We start from the raw sequence: 24,582 nt of genomic DNA on the forward strand, positions 1-24,582 counted from the left end.
GTGAGAATGTTCTTTACTTCGAGTTTTCGTACTTGCATCGCTGTTTCCCATTCGCAAAACTCCATCTTTTTTTTTTTTTTGGGTCGACGTTGAAGGTGATATCATCTCTCTCGTATTTCTTCTTACTTTTGGCTTCTCTTTCTCTTTCTCTTTCCTTTCCTTTTGTCGTTATGCTGAATGCAGAGGAAATTGGGTTCTTTTGAGCAATTCCGGTCAGTGAAGGTGGATTTTTTTTTTCTTTTCTATGATTTGTTCGACTGGGGTTTATTTGAAAGGTTCTCGCATGGCGCATTTGAGCTTTTGTCTTTGTACTGGCATTGTATACTACATTATCTATTCTTTAATTTGATATTTCAGTTTTTTTTTTTCAATTCGTTGAAGGATTGTTTGGTTCCTCATACGGTTGCTGAAGTTGCCTTATTTTTTACGTTCCTAATTTCCAGCTCTATATTGGGCTTCATCTGTTCGTTATTTTCAGTGAGGGAATTCTCTGAAATTAAGAGAATTTAGGGTTCACTTTCACTCCTAGCATTTTCGCGCAGTGAAAGAAATCTCAGAATCAGACAGCTTTTCTTACTTTTTTTTTTTTTTTCTGTTTCTTTGATTGGGAACGATTTTGCTCGAGTGCTTTTATTTGGTTTAGTCCTTGAAAATGGATTCCAATGGAGAGGAGAAGGCTGGGTTGATGGGAACTGAAATTGAGGTGAAGGATGGGGGCTTTCGGTCTAAATTGAAAGCTCTTGGTAGCTTTGGTAGAAAAGACATGTTTTTTAGAGCAGATAAAATTGATCTTAAGAGTTTGGATATTCAACTAGCGAAGCAGCTGAAAAATACTTGGTGCAAGCATAAGGTTGATATGCCTGGGAATCAATGGGAGATTGATTTGTCTAAGCTTGAGCTAAGGTATGAACTGGCAAGAGGGACGTATGGTATAGTTTACAAAGGAATTTATGATGGTCGAGACGTTGCAGGTATTGAATCTTCTCTTTGTAGTTTTGTAGATCTATCATAACTTGTTGCTTGTTAGGTATTAGTTTTCCATGCTGCTTTATTGCAATTACAGTTCTATATTCTTTTAATGTTACATGTTGTTGTAATGATAATCTTAGAAGTGCATGCAGTTCAAAAAGTCTACTTTGTTTTGACTTTTAACAGAGGCTGAACTATGTGGTTATTTAAATTAATTTTTTTCTTAAAGAATTGGCTGGTCTCAACTGTCACATCCATGTAAGTGAAGCTTGCTTCCATTTACCATGTTTCTGGTTATTTTCTTCGTGATATTCATCTTTGTAGCATGTATTATGATAAAACATCCTCCAATCAAAGAACCACTCGTTTAAGAATCAAACAAGGGAGTAACAAAAACATAGAATCAATTAAAGAATTCAAATTTATAGACAAACTTGTACTATAATAGCAGACTGATACTTCCAAACTAGCAGCAATAGATGAAATAATTTTGTAAGATCCATTAAATTTGATGAAGTAGAACTAAACATCCAAGTGCCTTTTGGTGTAATGGTCTGAGTTTTGTGAGGAAAATTAAAGTTAAGCAGAATTATGTTGGAGGACTCTTAGGATGAGTGACTAATGTTCTCTTAGAAGTTGCATCAAAGGGATAAAATTGTGGGGTTTCTAAGGTCAAAGTGGACATTATTTTGTTGATTAAGACTTTGATCCAATGTAAATGGAATCAAAGCAAAAAAATCAATTGTAAGATGAGAAATGACTGCCATGAAAGATTAAGTGCTATATTATAGAAGTCAACTCTTGAAACCATTTGAACTGTGGGCTCTGAAAATTCGGCCCCAGCCTCCACCCGCTTTGCTTTTTTTCTTCGGGGGAGTTTTAACGGAATAAGTTCCGGGGTAAATTTTGGAAAGGAAGTTGGGTTTGTAGATAAGACACTATCCAGAGATTTCACCCTCATTTTGCGAGGACTTTATGATCTGAGTACTGGTTTCCTATAGGCGCAAGCCCCTATAGTTAATTACCCCTCCCATTAATGAGAGAGAACTTTCGATTAAGGCTAGTTATCAATTAGATACGTAGAAGATACACGTTATCTAGAATATAGTAGCAACATGAGTTTGGGTATTTGAAGGGTGTTTGAAGATTGGATATTTAAAACTTGAAAATTTCACAATCTTGCACTTAAATAGATGGTGGGGGAATGAATGATGGACCCGATCAAGATCCCATGGTTTCGTCGTCCCGGACCATCATGGTCTCGGTCTACTTAGTCAGAGGAGGTAGTCGACCCAACATGATAGAAGGATCCTTGTCGGCAGCCATGGGTTGCTTCGTCTAAGGGGACCTTGTAGACATTCGATGAATGTTTGTCTAAGGGGACAAATTTGAATCCACCTTAGCTAACAAAGGGCTTTGTGATCTATTGATTATATCCTTTTTATTCATATCTCAAGGATTTGATGCCACTGAGGAATTTATTGGCTATGGCCATAACCGGTATTTCTTGGTACCATTTGGCGGCAAAATCACTCAGTTCAGAGGGCCCCGGGTCATAGTCGTTTATCCTGCGGTGCCATTTGGCGCCAAAACCGCTAGTCAGAGGATACGTACCATGTTCTTACTGGAAGGAGATTGTTTGAGAATGAATCCTAGTGATATTTTCAACTATGCATTAACTCTATGTGAGCTGAAGTAAATTTCAATTTGTCCACGTTGACAAACTGTTGCGGAGTACTGATAGATTTTGCTTTAAATTTTTGAATTGATGAATTTAAATTTTAAATATTTGGAATTGAGATTTTTCTTGGAGTTTTAGATTTTCGGGTATTTGGGTGGTGCTTAGTAGATATTTGAATTATTTGAAATTAACCCATTCGATTGATATTTGCATTCAACACAACTATTATTGAGGTATTTGTGGTTATTTCCATTTGTGGCTTGAACCTTGTCGATTCTATTAACTTGTCGATTGGGGATCATGTTTCGTAGGTTGTATGATTTTGTTAATGAATTTTCTTTATTGAAGGTTTAATATGAATGTATAAAATAAATATCCCAGTCTCGCAACCGTATATTTATTTAATGGTTCGAGCCATGTCGACTGCTATCTACCTGCATAGAAGGATTGGGCTCGAACTTGGATTTATTTATTGACCCGCGCAGCATCCCTAGATGTTATGTGTGTTCTCACAACACGCTGGTTGGGGCCCATGCGGGTTTTATAAATGCACTTACCCCTTTTGTGTATCTATGTATATACAAATTATAGTGTATGTGCGGGGGCATTTTTTGGAATATTTGTAAATGCCTTCTATCAGCTTGTATAGATATTGCGGATCTGATGACGTATTGCAGCAGCTTCTGGATTTAGTTGTTTGCTGCTTTGTACAGGTAGAATGTCGTGCACTACTTATTGTTTTATGCAAGTGGATCATAATGCACTAATAAATCTCCTGGTTTTGATCATAGAGGCTTGCATTTTTTGTTTGTTATTCGTCTCTGCTTGCAAATGATCAACATATTTGATTGACATTTGTTGAATATGAGGGTGCTGTAACAACTCGCAAGCGCCTTGCATACATATAGTATAGGTATACTGCCTTTGACTACAGAAGACATTGTATGTACATTTGCACCTTGTGATGTTTATGACTAATCTTTTGTGGGGGCCCATAGGAGTTTGTATTTGATGCATATAATCATTTCTTGTATGTAGTGAATTGATGTATTTGCTTGCATATCTTCCTTCTCTAGTTGCAAATGAAATGTTAAATATAAAATGAGTCTTCTTTAGCAACTCGTAGAGGTTTGCATTTGATGACGGTCACATGTATCTGTTTGGGGATGACACTTTATGTATGTGACAGGTCTCCTACGGTAATTCATAGGAGTTTGCATTTGTCACCAACCTCTGTATGCGCGTTGACTAGTAGGTTGCTATATTCACTTTCCTTTGTTGTACAGTTTGTAGATGCTTTCATTCATTATATATCATACTAGTTTGTCTACTTGCATCTCTTTCAGTATTCGTAGAAACTACTACATACTACACATACTTGCAAAATAATTATCGTCGGTCATAGGAACTTCCACATTCTTTTTCATGACTTGTGTGAACTTTACACATTAATTGTCATCATTAATAAGCAATTTATTTAAGTATGATCTTATGCTCATTTTTGCTTTCAAACTTCATTTTTGATCGTTCAAGTATAGATTTAGGTTTATGAGCATATTCTAAGTTCATGAACAGATTCTAACATATGTGCAAATTCAAACTCGAAATAATTAGATTTATGATCATATTATAGTTGAAAATCATTTTCAGAACTTGCAAAATATCAAAAGAATATCAATTAATTATAATTTTTTTAATTGTATTAAATTCCATTAATTATAATTTTTTCAATTGTATTAAATTCATCCACAAATAATTCTTCTAATTGGCATGTATATGGCAAAAATTCAGAGAAGATGACATTAATGTTTCTTTAGGAATCTGATTGTTCTAATAAAATTATCTTAATACAACTCAACATTTAAAGATCTAAATAAATCTTCATATTGAATTTTTGATGAATTGTAGCCTAGATCATTCCTAAATTGTAGCTTAAGATCTTTAATGACGCAAGAAGTGATATAATAATATATTCTTTATACAAATAATGTGTAACTACAAGACTTATAAACCTTACATTATACTCTTAGCTTAAGTTTCATGACACCCTAGTTTGATGTTGTTTCACTTGCTAATAAGGTTTTGGAATGTATCACTAAACCTCCTTTTTAACCCCTCACAAAACATGGACAAAATCAAGAATGAAATTTATATTCTTAATTACATTTAGCAAAGGACCAGACTCTTAAAGAACCAAAAGTGTCTTGAAGGACAAGCATGTTAGATATAAACTGACCCATTAATAATGATGGGGACATCAAATCTTGGAAAGTATATTAGAGGCGTGGCCGACGATCTACGGTTACGATCGCGCTGATCTATTTTTGAGTTTTCATATGTATTTATTTTATTTATTTGCTTATGTATTTATTTTAATAACATTTCTCGTTGTACCCTTACTTAAGGGTTTTGTCATATGTAAGCCCTAGGGGTAATGTCGTCTTTTATTTTCCCTTTCATTTTATGAGGCTATATTGTGGGCTCCGAAAATTCGGCCCTGACCTTCGCCCGCATTGTTTGCTTTTTCTTTTTGGTGAGGGAGTTTTAACGGAATAAGTTCTGGGGTAAATTTTGGGAAGGTAGATGGGTTTGTAGATAAGATACTACCCAGAGATTTCGCCCTCATTTTGTGAGGACTTTATGATATGTGTTCTTGTTTCCTATAGGCGCAAGCCCCTATAGTTAATTACCCCTCCCGGTCACAAGAGAACTTTCGATTAAGGCTAGTCGTCAATCAGATACGTAGAATATATGTGTTATCTGGCATATAGTAGCAGCATGGGCATAGGTATTTGAAAAGTTCAGATGTTTGGAATTTGGGTTGGAAAATTTGATATTTAAAAAAGAAATTTCACCATCTTGCACTTAAAGCGGATGGTGAGGGAATGGATTATGGACCCGATCAAGATCCCATGGTTTCGTCGTCCCGGACCATCATGGTCCCGATCTACTTAGTTAGAGGAGGTAGTCGACCCAACCTGACAGAAGGATCCTTGTCGACAACCATGGGTTGCTTCGTCCAAGGGAACCTTATAGACCTAGGATGAGTGTATATCTTATGGGACAAATTTGAATCCACCTTAGCTAACAGAGGTTTTTGTGCCTTATCGATTATATCCTATTGATTCATATCTCAAAGATTTGATGACATTAAGGAACGTATTGGCTCTGGTCATAACCGGTATTTCGTGGTGCCATTTGACGGCAAAACCACTCAGTTCAGAGGGTCGTGGGTCATAACCGTTTATCCTGCAGTGCCATTTGACAGCAAAACCGCCGGTTAGAGGACACGTACCACGTCCTTAATGGCAGGAGATTGTTTTGAGAATGGTTCCTAATAATATTTTCAACTAGGCATTAGCTTTATGTGAGCTGAAGTAAATTTCAATTTGTCCACCCCGGCAAACTATTGCGGAGGGTGGATGGATTTTGCTTTAAGTGTTTAATGGTTTGATTTTTAATTTTAAATATTTGGGAATTTAAGGTTTTTGGATTTTGTGGAGTTTTGGATTTTGAATGAACTTTTGGGATGCATTTGAAATTACTTGTGGACCCCTCCGGTTGAGATTTACATTCAACACGAGTAACATCGGTGTGACTCTGAGGTCATTTGAAAAATATTTGAATTTTGTGGATGAATATTGTCGACTCTATTGAGCTATCAACAGAGGATCGGGTTTCATAGGCTTTATTCCTTTGTTAGTGAATTCTCATTGTTATAGGCCTTGAAGATATAATATGAATTTGTTAAGACAAATATATCGGTCACCACCACCATATATTTGTTTGATGGTTCGAACCCTATCAACTCCTATTGATCCGTATAAAAGGATTGGGTTCGAACTTGAATTCACTTATTGACCCGCGCAGCATCCTTAGACGTCACATGTGTTTCTACAACATGCTCGCCAGGGCCCATGCGGGTGTTTGGTGACATTTTATAATTATTTGATGAACCTTGCCAACTCCTATTTACCTATTTAGGAGAATCGAGTTCAAATTTATTGACCCATGCAGCATCCCTAGACGTCACGTGTAAACTTATAACACGCTCGCCGGGGCCCATACGGGTGTTTAGGGGCATTTTATAATTAAACCCTATCGACTCATTTTTACCTACTTAGGAGGATCGGGTTCAAATTTATTGATCCGCGTAGCATCCCTAGACGTCACGTGTGTAAATACATCACACTCGTCGGGGCCCATGCGGGTTTTGTGATTGCATTTACCCCTTGTGTACATATATGTATACAAACTACAGTGCATGTGAGGGGACATTATGTAATATTTATAAATGTCTTCTATCCGCTTGTGTGAATATTGTGGATCTGGTGGAGTGTTATAATAGCTTGTGGATTGAGTTGTTTGCTGCATTATATAGGTAGATTATCGTGCACTACTTGTTACTTTTTGTAGGTAGATTGTAGTGCACTAACTAATCTCCTGCTTTGGGTTATAGATACTTGCACTCATCGTAGTTTCTTTCATATTTACTTGCAAATAGTGTACTATGTGTACAACGAGTTTCCTACAGTGACTCGTAAAAGCTTGCATCTGTTGTAGTACTTTGGCGTTTGTTTGTAGATAGTATGTAATATTCGTAGCGGGGCTCCAACAGAAGCTCGTGGGAGCTTGTATCAGTCGTATTCTTCATGCACTTTGTTGTGGTCTTTGGCTCATGTAGTACATCCTCCACTGCTACATGTAGGCAGGTTGATGTATTTCTTCACATATTTGAAATTGACTGCATGATACTGCATTTACTGAAGTCTTTCTGCATCTACCCATAAGTGGCATGTGGCATGCACATCTATCTTCGCATAGAGCTTATATGTATTGCAGATCTTTTATCCTTGCTTGCATGTAGATCAGTGAGTCGATCTATCCACAATTCATCTACTATGGTTGATTGCAAGTAGATTAATACATTTGTAGGAATCTTTATGCCACTGATTGTAGGTATATTGCTACCTCCTTTATTTGGTCATTGCACACTGATTGATTTGCTCGATTGATCTTGAGATAATTTTTATTTTATCTTTCCTTTCTTATATACATCTTGAGAGCTTGTTCTTCATTCATTACTAATCCCCATGTATATCACAATCATTTCGAATTGTCGTTTCATAGTTGGGATGAATACGATGAATCCATTGTTGTCGTGTTCATACTAATTTTGTTATTCTTTAGGGGTGCCCTTTATATCATTAGATCAGGTTGTATCCTTTATAAATCTTGTATTGCTTGTGAGCGGTTTATGTTTGCAACTTCGTTGTCCACCCCTAAGTCTTTATTGCAAGCAAGTCGTATACAAGAATTTGATTGTTACCACTCGTTTGATTGTTGCATGTGAATGAGCCATGTTGAATGTTGCAAGTCTTCTACTGTCACACGGAGTTGACTTAAAATCTTGTATGATGAATTTGCTTGATTGGCACTTGCATCCCAATTGAAGCGACAATGTGAGGTTATGGATTATAAGCATATCATTATATCTTGCCCTTTGGTTCTCATCTTGCATTTCAATTGAAGTAATCATTTTGCCAAATTGCAAGTTTTATTTTAAGTTGTACTTCAAGTTATTTAATGATGCTCAATCTTACTTGTGGTCTTCTTGAGTTCAAACTCAATGCAAGCTCAAGTCTTTATCATTTGATTCAAGTTTGGGTTATGTTCAAATTAAGTTAGTGTTCCTTTTGATGTTGTACAGTTCAAGTTCAATGTCCACTATAGTCTAACTCAAGCCTTTACTTGAGTTTAAATGTCCAAGTCATGTCCTTGTTCAAATTCAATTGAAGTTCAAGCCTTTTTTGTCTCTTGAGTTCAAATCAAGTTCAAGCCTTAGCGACCATTCAAGATTTTTTTGGTCAAAATTGACTTAAGTATTTTACTCATTCATTTGGATTAAGATTTAGTTCATTTTATTATCCAAATAATGTTCAAATAATGTCCAAGTACGGTCTTATGTTTACCCGAAATTTCGGCAGCCTCCCGGCGTCTCCCCCGTTTAGGGGAAAATTACGAGAAACTGGGCCTTTCCCACCATGCTAAAAAAATGTGTATGGTAGGTGTCCTCGGAGGAGGACACCGTGGCCGTATTATTTTTTTTGATCCCCCACCACGCTAAGAAAAGCGTGTATGGGTCTTCGGTACCTGTTGCAAAGGAAAATCGGTTGTTTCCCCTCAAGCGGGTACTTATGGGTATCCCGAATTTGTCGTACGCCTCGCACCGAGTTCCAATCCCACCACGCTAAAAAAAGAGTGTATATGAGGTTTTTCGGTGCGCTAAGAACTCTGGAGAAGGGATTTTAGGTGATCATCCGATTCGTCGAGAGCACCGCGACGAACTTCCTCCCATCACGCTAAGAAAAGCGTGTATAGGTGGTCATTTTGTCACGTTGCAAGCATCGAAAATGGATTCTCGGAGTTTTAAGGATTGAAGGTGTTATACCTTGGCGACCGACGAGGTTTGCACACATATCGAGGCGAGCATTTAATTTATAATTAGTGATAAATTAACTATAATTAGTTGTGTTTAATCTACAACTAATTATATTTAATTTAAAAATAATTACAATTTAATTATATTTAATTTTTAATTAATTATAATTAATTACATTTAAAATATAATTAATTATAGTTAATTTAATATTAATTAGAAATTATCTGAATTTAACTTATAATTAATTATAAATTAATTACAATTAGTTATATTTAATTTATAACTAATTATATTTTAACTTAAGATTAATTATAAATTATTTGAATTTAATTCGAGATTAATTATAAATAATCCCTATTAATAATAATAACATAATTATTATAATTAGTAGTTCTTATAATTATAATAATTATAACAACCTAATTATTAAAATTAGTAATAATTATAATAATTATAATAACATAATCATTATAAGTAATAATAATTATATTAATTAGATACGATTAATAGTAATTAGGGGTAGTGATTACCTTGGGTTAAGTAAATGAGTTGGAGGACTGAGTTGAGTTGAGTTGGTTAAGGGTTTAGTGGATTGAGTCGGGTAAGGGTTGAGTGGACTGAGTTGGGGCTGAGTTGAGTTGAGCTAGGGTATGGACTGAGTTGGACTGAGTCAAAGCAAGTTTTATTTGAGTGAGGGGAATGGTTAGGGATTTCGGATATGGAGCAAGGAGATCGTTAGAGGGGAGGTGGCTATGGTAAGGAAAACTCCTTCCCTCCCCCCCCCTCTCTCTCTCTCTCTCTTTGGATTGTGTGGACCGAAGAAGCAAGGGGGGAGGTAGAGATGGTTGCGGTTTGAGATTGGAAGGGAGATCGTGGATTTGGCTTTGTCCTGAAGGAAGATCGGATGAGGCTTGGGAAAGTGGGGTTGAGGCTGAACGAGATAGAGGGAGCTTCGGTCGGGTCAGAAGATCAAAGAGGGAGTGACTGGGTTTGGCCTGTGATCGTGTGGGGGAACCGGGAGGAATGAATGAGAGCATCGCTCTCATTTTAAAGGGCACGAAGGGTAGCGATGGAGGTTGTCTTCGCAAGATTCGCAGGGAAGTGACGCGAACAACGCCGAGTTACAGTACTTTTTGCAGGATTCATGGATTGGTGCGGGATTCACACAAGGTTCAAGGTATGCTCTTTTTTCTTTTCGTTTCCCTTGGGTTTTGTACAGAGGTCAACATATATATAGGCCCCTTATATTTCTTTTGAAGTTAATGAATGAATTATAATCAAATTCATACAAATTGAGTTCTTGTGAGAGCTTAAGAGTCTTTGGAGAGAAAACTCTAGGAGAGGGAAGCAGATCACCCACCAACCTTGAAAGAGGTCGAGTTCGTGTCCTCTTTTATTCCCTATCCTTTCTTTCCTCCCTCCCCTTTCCCCTAACCGTTGGCCTAAGGTTTCCAACCCTGAAACCGCCGGCCTTCACTCCAAAATCGTTGGCCTAAGGTTTCCTAATTTAGTATTCCAAATCAAGTAGACTTCATTTCTTTCCCAAAACTCATCTTCCCCTCTTGATGCCGCCTGCCCCATCCTTGTCCCCACCCCTTAAATACTTTCCAAAGTAAGCCTCTTACATGGGAAAGATTTCAAACCTCTCCCTCTCTCTTACCCGCCCCCTCCCTCTTTCTAAATTCCCTTTAAATCCTTTCCAAACTTAAAGGATTAATTAGGGAAACAATTTTCTAATTTCCCTCTATCCTCCCTCCTTAAAATTTGAACCAAAATTTCCCCAAGCTCCCTACTTTGGCTGGCCACCCTTTCAGCCCTTCCCCTACTTGGATTCCTTGGAGAAACTTCTTTCTCTCAAGGGGAATCCACAAGAATAGCAAAGGGACGTCTTTTACAACACATCAACACTACGAAATCAATGCATGGACGATCCTGAACTCGACTCCGGCTTCGTCTACAATGAACAAGGCTTCGTCGACATCCTCAGATCATCTTTCTTTGACGTTAATCCGAAGGTAGATAATTCTTTCGAGGACTATGTTGCACGGATACGCCTATTTATGAGGTATGTTGTATCGGACACGTGTCAGATACGGATACGCCTCTGATACGGCACGGATACGTATCGGATACAGCTTTGCCGTGTCCAATTAAAATATTATTTAAATTTGATCGGACACGCATATCGGATATGCGTGTCCTATTAAAAAAATAGAGCATCAATTTACCCTATTCATTTTGGCTATCCGCTCGATATTCCTATTCATTTATGCGGCTTAAACATTTCGGTGAGCTAGGTTTTTTGTTTCCGCACAGGTCTTCATCTTCTTTGTTATAGTAGAAGGAGCGGCTCGACGACGCGAGCATAGAAGCGGACAGGATCATCCTTCATCGACAAAGAGGCTTGACGACGCGAGCATTAAAGCCGACAGAATCCTTCGTCGACGGAGCGACTCGACAACACGAACAGTGAAGGCATCGTAAGTATTGAAGGTTCTTTTTCTTCGTTCTTCGTTTTATTAATCGTAGGCTCGATACCGGAACTCGGTACCTCTCAGTACTTAGTACCGCTCGGTATTGCTTGGTACCGCTTAGTATTGCTCGGTACCGCTCGGTACTCGGTACTGTTCGGTACTCAATACCGCTCGGTACTCGGTACTCAGTACTGCTCGGTACCGGAACTCGGTACCGCTTGGTACTGCTAGGTATAGAGGGGTACCGAATGGTACAAAGTAGTACCGAGATGGTAAAGAAAACTTTAAAGCAACTATTGTAATAAAATTTTGTTCCGGGGGCGCTGCCCCCGAAAACCCCCTCCAGAGGGCAGCGCCCCCTTGGACCCCCGACATAGGCGCAACATATCTACACTTTTAATTAAAAATTTTCATGTTTCAAATTCATGTGGATTAATTTGTGTCGATGATTTGTAGGATAATAAGCTTTACTGATGTAGGAATTGGGTCTACTGATGGTCCATCAGAGACCAATATTGAAGATAACAAACATCTGTGGGGTTATGCGATCAAAATAGGTAAAACGTCAGAAGGGGGTGACAATATTACATTCAAATGCAATTTTTGTAATGCCACATACAAAGGATCATATTATAGAGTAAAAGCTCATTTGTTGAAGATTAGTGGTCATGGAATTAAAGTATGCCCGAATATAAGCTCATCACAAATGGCTGAAATGCAAAGAAAAATTAGTTAAGCCGAGCAAAAGAGTAAAAAAGAACTTCCAAAACATATTTCACTTCCAAGCACTCATGCTTAATATCCTTCATCATCTTCTTCGATTAGAAGTGATGACAATACTGTTAATAAGAGGCCTTTTCGGATGAAGGGATTTGAACCAAAAAGAAGAAAACATGTTGTAGATAGTGCTTTGGAGAAAGCATTTAATTTACAAATGAGAGAACATCTAGATGGGAAAATAGCTAGAATGTTTTACTCAGCTGGACTTCCTTTTAACCTAGCAAGGAATCCACATTACAAGAATGCCTTTACCTATACATGCAATAATAATCTTACAGGATACGTGCCACCTTGATATAATGTCATTAGAACGAAGCTGTTGTAAAGAGGGATAATATTGAGAAGTTGCTCGAGCCTACTAGAGAAATTTGGAAGGAAAAAGTAGTTACTTTGGTTTGTGATGGGTGGACATATTCATAAAGAAGACTACTTATCAACTTCATGGCTGTAACAGAGAGCTATCTTATGTTTATCAAAGCTGTAAACTGTGAAGGACAGTACAAGGATAAGTTCTTCATTTCTAATTTAATCGAAAAAGTTATCATGATGGTGGAGACTTCAAACATCATCCAGGTCATTACTAATAATGCACTTGTTTGTAGAGCTGCAGGTCTACTTGTAGAGAAAGCTATCATCATATTTTTTAGACACCATGTATTGTGCATACGCTTAATCTTGCCTTAAAGAACATTTGTGCAGCTAAGAATACCGAGGCAAACGAAATCACATACAATGAATGTCATTGGATAACAGTGATCGATGGAGATGCAGTTGTAATTAGTAATTTTATTATGAATAACTCAGTGAGACTCTTTATGTTCAATGACTTCTCTAATTTGAATATGCTTGCAGTTGCTGAAACTCGGTTTGCCTTGATTATAGTGATGTTGAGAAGATTTAAAAAAAAATAAAAAAATACTTTTCATGCTATGGTGATCAGTGACAAACGGTCCTGTTATAGGGAAGATGATGTTGAAAAGGCTAGATATATAAAGGAGAAACTTTTAAATGATTTATGGTGGGATGAGATTGAATACATGATAAATTTCATAGATCCAATTTATGAGATGTTGAGAGTAGCTGATACGGATAAGTCTTGTTTACATCTCATTTATGAGATGTGGGATTCAATGTTTGCCAAAGTAAAAGAAATTATATATAGACATGAGAGGAAGGCACTTCATGAAGATTCAAACTTCTGGGATGTAATTTATGCTATTCTAGAAGATAGATGGAACAAAAGTAATACACCTTTACGTTGCTTGGCTCACTCACTAAATCCCAGGTAAATTTTAGCATTTTTCATTATTAATTCATAATTTATTGTTTAATAATTTCAACATTTTTTTATTATTTCATTTTAATATTTTTTGAAGATATTCAACTAAAGAATGACTTCAAGAGGATTCTCAAAGAGTTTATCCATAGAAAGATTTAGAAATTTCAAATATAAGGAAGACATGTTTGAAGCGTTATTTTTCAAATTTGGAGGAGAGAAGAAGTGTCAATATTGAGCTTGCTAATTTTTTTTGTTATTTAGAGGACTTTGATGACCAAGAGTCATTGCGTGATAGGTGGAGAATTGATCCGAAAATATGGTGGATTATACATGGAGCTTCAGCGCCTCTACTTCAAAAAATCGCCATAAAATTGCTTGGCCAAGTTTCATCCTTATCTTGTTGTGAAAGAAATTGGAGTACATGCTCGTTCATCCAATCAATGAAGGGAAATAAAATTACTCTACAACGGGCTGAAGATTTAGTTTATGTGCATACAAACCTTCGGTTGCTGGAGATGGATTTGAATCTCTTGAGGATATGGGAATATTAAAAATTGCTAATCTTTCACTTGATGAGCCTGAATTATAAGCTATGATATTTATTGAAGATGATATAGAAACTCAAAGACAAACCACTGAAGAAGTTAATCCTATCATTCCTTCTATTGAATAGTTGAAAATTTGAAATTTCATGTGCTGGAAAATTTATCTTCTTGTTTTTGTTGTTGTACTAGACATTTAAATATTTAATGCAAGGTTTAAAATTGCGTAAATAAGCCTCGAGGCATTTTTCGTCCGTGAGGCGAGGCGTAAGCCTCGAGGCGGTGTGAGGCGTAAGCCTCACTGATGAAGAATTGCGTAAATGAGAATTTAAGGTTTTAGCAAGTAAAAAATAGTAAGATTCTATCATACAATAAAAACATCTAAATGACAATTAAAATTAGGGAAAATTAAGAAAATAGATGCAATAAAATCATGTCCCAAAGTACAAAACCACAAAATATTAGTCTATCAAAACTCCCAAAGTACAATTAAGAAAGAACATATAAAATCCAATCATGTCCCATCACTAAATGGGTCTTCAAGGGAATCTTCTCACCCCTTCCTCCTCTCCTATAGAGTCCAATGTCTTCCAATCAAAGCATGCACTCATAAAGAAGTAGACTAACACTAACAACTATTACTAAAGATGATGAATAGAACAATATGCCGGACTGTCGGGGGTCCAAGGGGGCGCTGCCCCCTGGCAGCGCCCCCGGAACAAAATTTTATTATAAGAGTAATTTTGAAGTTCTATTTATTTTTGAAGTTCGTAAGTTGTTTTTATGGGAAGATACCGAGTGGTACCGAGCATGTTCCTTAGCAATACCGAGCATGTACCTAGCGGTACTGAGCGGTACCGAGCATGTACCTATCAGTACCGAGCAAATACCTAGCTGTACCGAGCATATACTGAGCAGTACTGAGCATGTACCTAGCAGTACCGAGCAAATACCTAGCTATACCGAGCATATACTGAGCGGTACCGAGCATATACCTAGCAGTACCGAGCAAATACCTAGCTATACCGAGCATATACCGAGCGGTACCGAGCATGTACTGAGCGGTACCAAGCATGTACTGAGCGGTACTGAGAATATATTTGAGGCGTACGCCTCAACCAGAATTGCGCAATTGCGCCTCTGAGGCGCGCCTCAGTCCAAGTGAGGCGTACGCCTCTGCCATGAGAGGAATTGCGTAAGCCTCGAGGCGGTTTTGGGTCAAATTGCGCAGAGGCGCGCCTCAAGACGCGCCTCTTATTGCGCAATTTTAAACAGAGATTTAATGCTTACTTTTATTTCAAATATTTTGTCATTTCAAATATACTTTGATTACTTTCTTAATTTTTATGTATTATTTATATATTATAATGTTGTATCCACGTCGTATCTGTATCCTGTATTTTTAAGAATTGGCATGTCCCGTATTCGTATCGTGTCATATCCGTATCGCCGTATTTGTATCGGTGCAACATAGGTCGAGGAATACTTGGAGCGAATCATATTCACCGTTTCAGAAGCCATCGAAGAATAGCTTTCCATCGTTGTGGGCTCCGAAAATTCGGCCCCGGCCTCCGCCAGCTCTTCTTTTTTTATTCGGCGAGGGAGTTTTAACTTAATAAAGTTCCAGGGTAAATTTTGGAAGGCAGATGAGTTTGTAGATAAGACACTACCCAGAGATTTCGCCCTCATTTTGTGAGGACTTTAAGATATGATTTCTGGTTTCCTATAGGCGCAAGCCCTTATAGTTAATTACCCCTCCCACTAACGAGAGAGAACTTTCGATTAAGGCTAGTCGTCAATCAGATACGTATAGAGAATACGTGTTATCTGGCATATATAGATTTGGAAAATTCTGGAAGTTTGGATGTTTGAAAATTTGGGTTGAAATGGTTTGATATTTAAAATTAGAAATTTCATCATCTTACACTTAAAGCGGATGGTGGGGGAATGGATGATGGACCCGATCAAGATCCCATAGTTCCGTCGTCCCGGGTCATCGTGGTCCCTGGTCCACTTAGTTAGAGGAGGTAGTCGACCTAACCTGACAGAAGGATCCTTGTTGGAAGCCATGGGTTGATTCGTCCAAGGGGATCTTGTAGACTTGGGTTGAATGTTTGTCTAAGGGGACAAATTTGAATCCACCTTAGCTAACAGAGGGCTTTGTGCCCTATTGATCATATCCTATTGATTCATATCTCAAGGATTTGATGTCACTAAGGAGCGTATTGGCGCTGGTCATAACTGGTACTTCGTGGTACCATTTGGCGGCAAAACCATTCGGTTCAGAGGGCCCCAGATCATAACCGTTTATCCTGCGGTGCCATTTAGCTGCGAAACCGCCGGTTAGAGGACACGTACCACGTCCTTACTGAAAAGAGATTGTTTGAGAATGGATTCTAGTAATATTTTCGACTAGACATTCGGCTCTTTGCGAGCAAAGGTTAACTTTAATTTGTCCGCCCCGGCAAGCTGTTGTGGAGGGTGGATGATTTTTGCTTTAAGTGATTTAACGGATTTATTTCAATTTTAAATATTTGGGAATTTGGGATTTTGGAATTTTGGAATTTGCGGAGTTTTGGATTTTGAGTGGACTTTTGGGAGGCATTTGAAAATTGCTTGAAATTAACCCATCTGGTTGAGATCATCATTCAACACGGCCATCATCGGGGTGTGGGGTCATTTTTATTTGTAATTTGAACATTGTCAACTCTGTCTGGATGTCGACAGAGGATCGGGTTTCGTAGGTTTTATGTCTTTGTGAGTGAATTCTATTGATTATAGGCCTTGAAGGCCTAATATGAATGTTTTAAAATAAATACACCGGTCCCCACAACCATGTGTATTTGTTTGAAGGTTTGAACCCTGTCCACTCCTATGGATCTGCATAGAAGGATCAGGTTCGAACTTGAATTCACTTGTTGACCCGTGCAGCATCTATAGGCGTCACGTGTGTACCAATAACACGCTCGCCGGGGCCCATGCGTGGCGAGATCGTATTTTCCCCTTTAGTGTACCTATGTGTATACAAACTACGGTGTAGGTGCAGGGGGATTTTGAAATATGTTAGTTGTGCATGTAATTGCAATTTGAATGCACACAATATTTTATTTGAGAGATTATGTATGCCTTCTGTCTGCTTGTACGAGTGTTGCAGATCCGGTGGCGGATTGTAACAGCTTGTGGATTGAATTGTTTGCTGCTTTGTACAGGTAGACTGTCGTGCACTACTTACATGATTTGTGTAAGAAGATTGTAGTGCACTAACGAATCTCCTGCTTTTACCTATAGATGCTGACATCTACTGTGCTTCTTTGGTATACACTCATGATAGCATGTTGTATGCACAACAAGCTTCCTATAACAACTCGTAGAAGTTTGCTTTTGCTATAATCTTTTGACATTCTACTCATAGATGACGTCTAGTGTATATGAGGGGTCTTCTGCAAGGGCCCATAGGAATTTGCTTTTGTTGTTGTCATTTGGCACCCTATTTATAGAGAACATCTTGTATGTATAATGAGTCTCTTGTATTTTGCAGAATATTTGTTATATTTACAATGCATCTACCTTCACTTGCTTGTAAATGGGATCACTGTATGCATTGCAAGACTCTTATCATCACCTCTCTAACTTGTAGGTCAACTGTTGTATATGTGATTAACTTTTGCATGCCATGAATTTTCTACTTTCTTGTTGGAGTTGTTGGTTTAAAGATCTAGAACCTTGTTCTTTAGAATCTTACACTTTTGACCTTGTTGTGCAATCATCAACTTAAGGGTCTAAAAGTCCTCATATCATGGCTTTAAGATCAAGACTTATCTTTCATAATCTTTCGGTTTCTTGTAAACGAGTCATACTTGGAAGTTCTTTATTTTCAAAGATAATTTGCAATTTGTATAATGATATTGATATCAAATTCCTCCATCTTTTCAATCAAGATGATCACTACAAGTTGCTCGTTATTGCTCAAATAAATTCTATTTCAAATCTTGAAATGAATTTGTGTATGAGTCATTTCTTGCTTGAATGAGATTTGGATGGATTGCCCTCCTTAATTAACGTTTGCATTCTCATTAGAATGATAATTCCATAGGAACATTGATTATCCTCCAAATCACGTTCTTCAAAGCTCCTCCTTTGATGTTTATTTGAGTCATTCAACTTGTGTTTATGAATGATTTAGATCTCTTTGGCTAGCATTTTGCATTCAACTTGAGATGACAATTCCTTAACATTCCATTAAAATTTTGATATCATTTTCAAGTCAAGCTCTTTATAATTGTCCCAAGTCACAATCTTGAATCATTGCTCTTTTGCATTTGTTCTAGCTCAAAATGTTGGAGCCTTACTTCAATATTGCTTTGATATTCAAATTTGATTTAAATTGTTACAAATTCAATTAGGCTCAAGTTCATGTCATGTTCCGATCGAGTTCAAGTTCAAATGAAGTCCTCCATATGATCCAATTTGCTTGAGTTCAAATGTACAAGATCATGTTCAAGTTCTTTAGAGTTTATGTTCATTCAAGTTTGAGTCAAATGTTTGCATGTTTAATTAATGTCCATATTGAGCTCAAGTTAAGCTCTAATTTAGGTTCAAATTTTAGTTATTCATTTGAATGCGTCTCTACGAACCCGCTTGTATACGCTTGTAGGTGTATTTTAATTTATTTAAAAAAATTTCTAAGTCATAGGTTCAGTTGAAATTTTTGGCAGCACTCCAGCGTCGTCCCCGCGTAGGGGGCTGCATCGGAGTGTGTAAGGCCTTCCCGCCTGCCAAGAAAGTCAGTCACGGTAGGTTTCGGGTGACGGGTATAGCATTTTCCCCGCCTAAAAACAGTGACGGGTACTTAATTAAATAATTTTTCTACAAATAACAAATTTTCCCGCCTGCTAAAAAAAACAGTCACGGGTACTTAAGTTTCATGCATACGAATTTCCCCGCTCGCTAGAGCGTCACAGGTACTTAAGTTTCCTCGCCCGCTAAAAAAAGCGGTCACGAGTATTTATTTCATGCACAGAAATGTAAATATTAGTTTTTACCTTGGGTGTGCAGTAATCGAGGCGGCGATGGATGACGGCGACTGTGGGAGACCTGCGATGCACAATTTAATTTTTTTTAAATATTTGTGCAATTTAATTAATCATTTATGCTTTTCTTTTATTTAAAATAAAGTGTAGAGAGAGAAAGAAAGGAAGAGAGCTCTCTTTCTAGAGAGAGAAAGAGAGGGAAAGAGAGGATTTTTGGTGGAAGGGGTTTAAGGTGTATAGGAAATTGGGGTAGTGAGGTTAGAGAGATAAAATCTCTCTTTCTCTAATTTTTGGAGAGAGAAAGAGAGAAAGGAAACTCTCTTTCTAGAGAGAGAAAGAGAGGGAAAGATGAAATTTGAAGGGAATTTGCATAGAGAGGGTTTAGGAGGTGTAAGGAAGTGAGAGGAGAGATTTAGAGAGAGAAAATCCATCTCTTCTCAATTTTGGAGAGAGAAAGAGAGTGTAATTTTTTTCTCTCTAGGGAAGGAATTTGGAGGTATGGTGGAGAGAGAAGATGCTTGGGGTGGAGATGGAGCTATTCATGAAGAGATTTCACTCTCATTCTAGAGAGAGAAAATTTTCTCTCTCTAAGTTAGAGAGAGAAAATGAGGGATGGTGAAATTTTCTTATTGGATGGGTGTAGAATGTGTGTAAGAACATTTTTTGTGAAGGGATGTGGGTGGTTTGGTGAGTGGATGGAGAGAAAAAAAATTAGGGTTAGGGCTTTGTAGGTTTGGAGAAAGACAGGTTGGAGGAAGAAGAAGAAGATGAAGGAGAGGAAGGAGAAGAGAGGGGAAGAGAAAAATGGAAGAAAATGAAAGGAAATATTGGGGGATGAAGAGGGAAGTAAGAAAATGGAGAAGAAAAAGAGTAGGGAAGGAGGAAGAAGAAGAATGTAGGAGGAAGAATGGAGAAAGAAGAAGAAGAAGAAGAAAAGAGGAAGAAATTTACCTTGGAGAAGCTTGGAGGGAGGAGGCCGGCCTTGGAGTCATGAGAGAGGCGTGAGGGGCGGCTTGGAGTTGTGAGAATGGCGTGAGTGTGAGAGGAGGGATCGGTTGGGAGAGTATGAGGGAGTGAGGAGGGTTTAAGTGGGTATTTAGGGTATTTTTTGGATTTTTTTATTTAGAAAACTCTTTTTTTTTTTAAAATCCCTCTTTCTCTCCCTCTTTTTCTAAAAAGAATTTTATTATATTGCACAAAATAAAATAAAAAAATTAATCTTGCATCGAGTGAGTCGCCGCGTTGCCGCTCGCACAAGTCGTCTCGATTCGCGCGCCCAAAATTTAAATTTTCACTGGCCGTCGACCCCCACCAATATGGGTGTCGATCTTAGCTGTTTCCGTCTAGACGCATTGGCGCTGTCCGTTTTGCGAACGGAGGTCGTTTCAGCGATTTTTGGTTTTGGGTAGACACACGTCGGGTGAATTATGCGCGATTTCGTGCTTTTTTTTTAATTTCGAAATTCACCTTGCGTGGTCGACTCGATCCCGACACTTGTATTGGGGTCAACAATCGTTCAGTAGCAAATCACTGTCGTGCCTCGATAAGGGTGAACTTTTTCCCCCTCTTTAATTTCCTTCCTGATCTTCTTTGCTTGTAGGTTTTGAATCAAGCATAAGACATTTCGCAATGCTATCTGCCAAAGCTTAGTAAACGTAGGGAATGAGTTATGAGTTCCTATGCATCTACTCTCATTGTTAATTTAGGGATGTTATTGAAAATCCCCTAAATTTGCTTATGTTGAAGTTCTAATTATTTTGTAATCCTAACTATTATCGTGTGATTTGGCCTAAGCGGAGGCATCCCCTCTCTTGTTTTCTATTGTCGTTAAGTGGCTAATGTTTTAATTCTTATTGCTCTTACTTAAAAGCGTGCAAATTCTTATTTCAATCATTTAAAGCATACATAGTCCTACATCATAATGATTTGCTCAAGTGAGCATTTTTAACCTTATCACACTCAAGATTATCGTAAAATGACATTACATTTTAGTTTCCACAGCCTGGCTTAGTCCAAGGTAGCTTAATACTCAAGTACTTCTACCTTAGAAATTTATGTCTTCAACTTGCAAAAATAAGTTGGGAGATGTGTTAAGTTCTCTTTGCTTTATAGTTTTACCTAGTTGTAACAATGCAAGAACTTGTGCACACATTGATGACAGAATTGCGGAGTGAAGATTGTGCTATAACTTTTGATTTCTTCATAGTTTGCGAAGAGAATAATTCAGTGTAGAGGAGGGATTAGGTATGTAAAGAAAAGAGGATTAAAAATAAATCAAAAGAAAGAATGGCTTAAGGGTGGGAGGGAGAAAGGATCTCAGGCTAGGAGAGAGAATTGGCCATGATCAACAAGTAGGGGAGAGAGTGCCAGTGACATCATATCCCTACTTATATTAAGATAACAAATGTCTAGCTTGTTCAGATGACAAATGATTTCTTCTAGCCTGTTCAGATGACAAATGTCCATTTTACCTTTGACAAAAAACATATTGAATGCCAAATAAGGATGATGGCATAAACATGGCACAAAATAATAATGGCAGTACAATGTGTCATTAAAGATCATTATTATGATAAATAACAAGAGTTATTGACATTTTTTATTATTTTTGTGAGTATTTATGTATATGCTAGTGTTTGTACATATATGTAAATAATATATTTCATTAATAATTGTATGTTAATACTCAGGTTAGTGCCAAGTGGGCTTTCTAAACAAATACTTCCCCAAACCTTCATACTATGATTTGTATAGCTCCTGTTGCTCTGATTTAGCTTTGCGCCTTTTCTTTTTTGCAATTAGTTTATGATCCCTGTGTTTTTCCTGTGTAAGACTAAGTTAATACATCCAAGCAAATGGTTGAAAAAACGATTATTTAAAATAGCCTTGTATTTGCATTTGAGTTTCCTTTTTGGATTTAGAAATCTTATCAGCTTTATTGGGTTAATTAATTTAAACTATTTTTTCACTAAATAATGATGTTTGCATTCCAATGAAAATCTGGATGATTTGTATCGTATGTATTATAGTGAAGTTGATGGACTGGGGAGAAGATGGATTTGCTAGGAATGCTGAAACTGTTGCTCTCCGGGAAACATTCCAGAAGGAGGTCGCTGTGTGGCATAAACTTGACCATGCAAATGTAACCAAGGTTAGCTTTCTGGTGACACATATTTAAATTGGTGAAATGCAATAATATATTATCATCTATATTTCTTTCCATACCCTTATTTTGTTGTTTTGTTGAGGGGTTTATATTCATATCTTAAAATTCTTTATGTATTTTTATATCTAATACCAACAATTTTATATTTACTTTTATAACACTCTAGCGTCTAAATCACATCAAAATATATTCATGAAAGAAAGTATTAATAGTAGTGGCATTTAAAGATTAAGGTGTTATATAAGTAAATATAAAATTTTAGGTGCTAGATATGTAAGAATTCATTGGTATGGGTGTAAATTCTCCTATTTATTTTTGTAAGTTTTTTTTTTAATTTTTGCTGCATTGGAAGCACTCTGAGGGTCAAATTGGTTGCTATTTGTTTTAGTTTATCGGCGCAGCAATGGGAACCAATGAACTCAAAATTCCACAGAAGAATCCAACAAGCAATGGCAACAAATCTCTTCCGGCTCGATCATGCTGTGTTGTTGTGGAATATCTTCCTGGCGGGACATTAAAACAATTCCTGATAAGAAACAGTAGGAAGAAGCTTGCTTACAAAACTGTAATAAAATTGGCATTAGATCTTTCTAGGGGGTAAGTGCAGCATTATTATTATGTGAACTATACTGAACATTTGATAGCATCAGTAATAATACAGCAATTTAATTTCTTTCATTGCAGATTGAGTTACCTCCATTCACATAAGATTGTTCATCGTGATGTCAAAACTGAAAATATGTTACTGGATAGGAATGTAAACCTTAAAATTGCTGATTTTGGTGTTGCTCGTGTTGAGGCACAAAACCCCAAGGATATGACTGGTGAAACTGGAACTCTTGGTTATATGGCTCCAGAGGTTAGCGAGTTGTATATACATTTCCTACTAGGCTCATTCATGGCTTATTGAAGTTTCTAGAAGTTTCTAAACTAATATCTAATCTGTAGGTGCTTGATGGTAAGCCTTACAACAGAAAATGTGATGTATACAGCTTCAGCATATGCTTGTGGGAGATTTATTGCTGTGACATGCCATACTGGAATCTTAGCTTTTCTGAAATCTCCTATGCTGTTGTTCGACAGGTTAGTCTACACTGCAGAATAATTGAACTGAATATTGAGCCAGAGTAAGGGAAGGTTTAAATTTCAAGTGCAAAACAAGATGAAATAGAAAATATTAAAATTATTTAAATATTATTTATGGCTTCATAATGATACAAATATGTGATACAAAGTAAAAGAGATCTTATTTCTGAAATATATAACATATAAAAAAAAGAAAGTCTTATATAATTTTAAATTTAAACCCAAATATTTAATAAATTTCTGAATTTATGTTGTTTTATAATTTATGTAATAAATGTAGGCTCTATATTATTTATATCAAGATTATTTTTAGCGGTCTGATTAAAAATGATGGTGATAAATTTGATCATAACAGTAACCAGTTGATTCGATGAAATTGCAACTGGTTCAACAATTCATTGGTCCAACTGCAAGTTCTATCTAATTCTTAGCTGAGCAAAATGGTTTTAACTATGAACTGGTCCAGTCGGGAGACCAGTTCGCATTGGAACCAGCTAGTCTTGGTCCGATTTTCTAAACCATGATAATAACCGTAGTTTGCTCAATCTTTTTATCTCAGATTGAGGAAATTGGCAATCTGATCATGCTTGTTGTCTTGATTTAAGAAAGTTTTTTTTAATATATCATCATTATGAATTGAAGGATTTTAATATTTGGTCTGAATTTGTGACAGAATATGAGGCCAGATATCCCCAGATGTTGTCCAAGTGCATTGGCAAACATTATGAGGAAATGTTGGGATCCATGTCCTGATAATAGGCCTGAAATGGATGAGGTTGTGGGGCTTTTGGAGGCTATCAATACAAGCAAAGGTGGTGGTATGATTCCTGATGACCAAGCCACCAAATGCTTATGCTTATTTTCTTCCAACCTGAGACCATAATTCTCTTTCAGTTCTATACTCTACTCCAGTTGTTTTTTACTGTAAATTATGAGAAGGTTTTTATTTTATTTTTTGTATTTGAATTTTGTTCATTACCTTCAACTCTGATCCTAAATTTTGTTTTCTTATTATATCAGGCAATTTGAATGTTATCATTGTTTCTTCAGCTCTTTATTTTGCTTTCAATGTAATTTATAGTTTTTTTTTGCCAGTCAAGTGGCCGGAAGGACCATTAATTATGTTATGCATT

At 37.0% G+C, this 24,582-nt stretch overlaps 1 protein-coding gene across 1 annotated transcript; it reads left to right on the forward strand.

The window, feature by feature from the left end:
- The first annotated feature begins 26 nt into the window (after positions 1 to 26).
- On the forward strand, positions 27 to 24,582 carry LOC110106595 (serine/threonine-protein kinase STY13). Its single transcript, XM_028693427.1, has 6 exons — positions 27 to 971; positions 22,227 to 22,348; positions 22,752 to 22,960; positions 23,048 to 23,222; positions 23,312 to 23,446; positions 24,123 to 24,582. Exons 1-6 carry the CDS (start codon positions 653 to 655, stop codon positions 24,330 to 24,332), a joined length of 1,170 nt encoding a protein of 389 aa, XP_028549260.1. The 5' UTR covers positions 27 to 652; the 3' UTR covers positions 24,333 to 24,582.

This window comes from Dendrobium catenatum, unplaced genomic scaffold, assembly GCF_001605985.2.
Source record: "Dendrobium catenatum unplaced genomic scaffold, ASM160598v2 fragScaff_scaffold_273, whole genome shotgun sequence".
Taxonomy (NCBI): Eukaryota; Viridiplantae; Streptophyta; class Magnoliopsida; order Asparagales; family Orchidaceae; genus Dendrobium; species Dendrobium catenatum.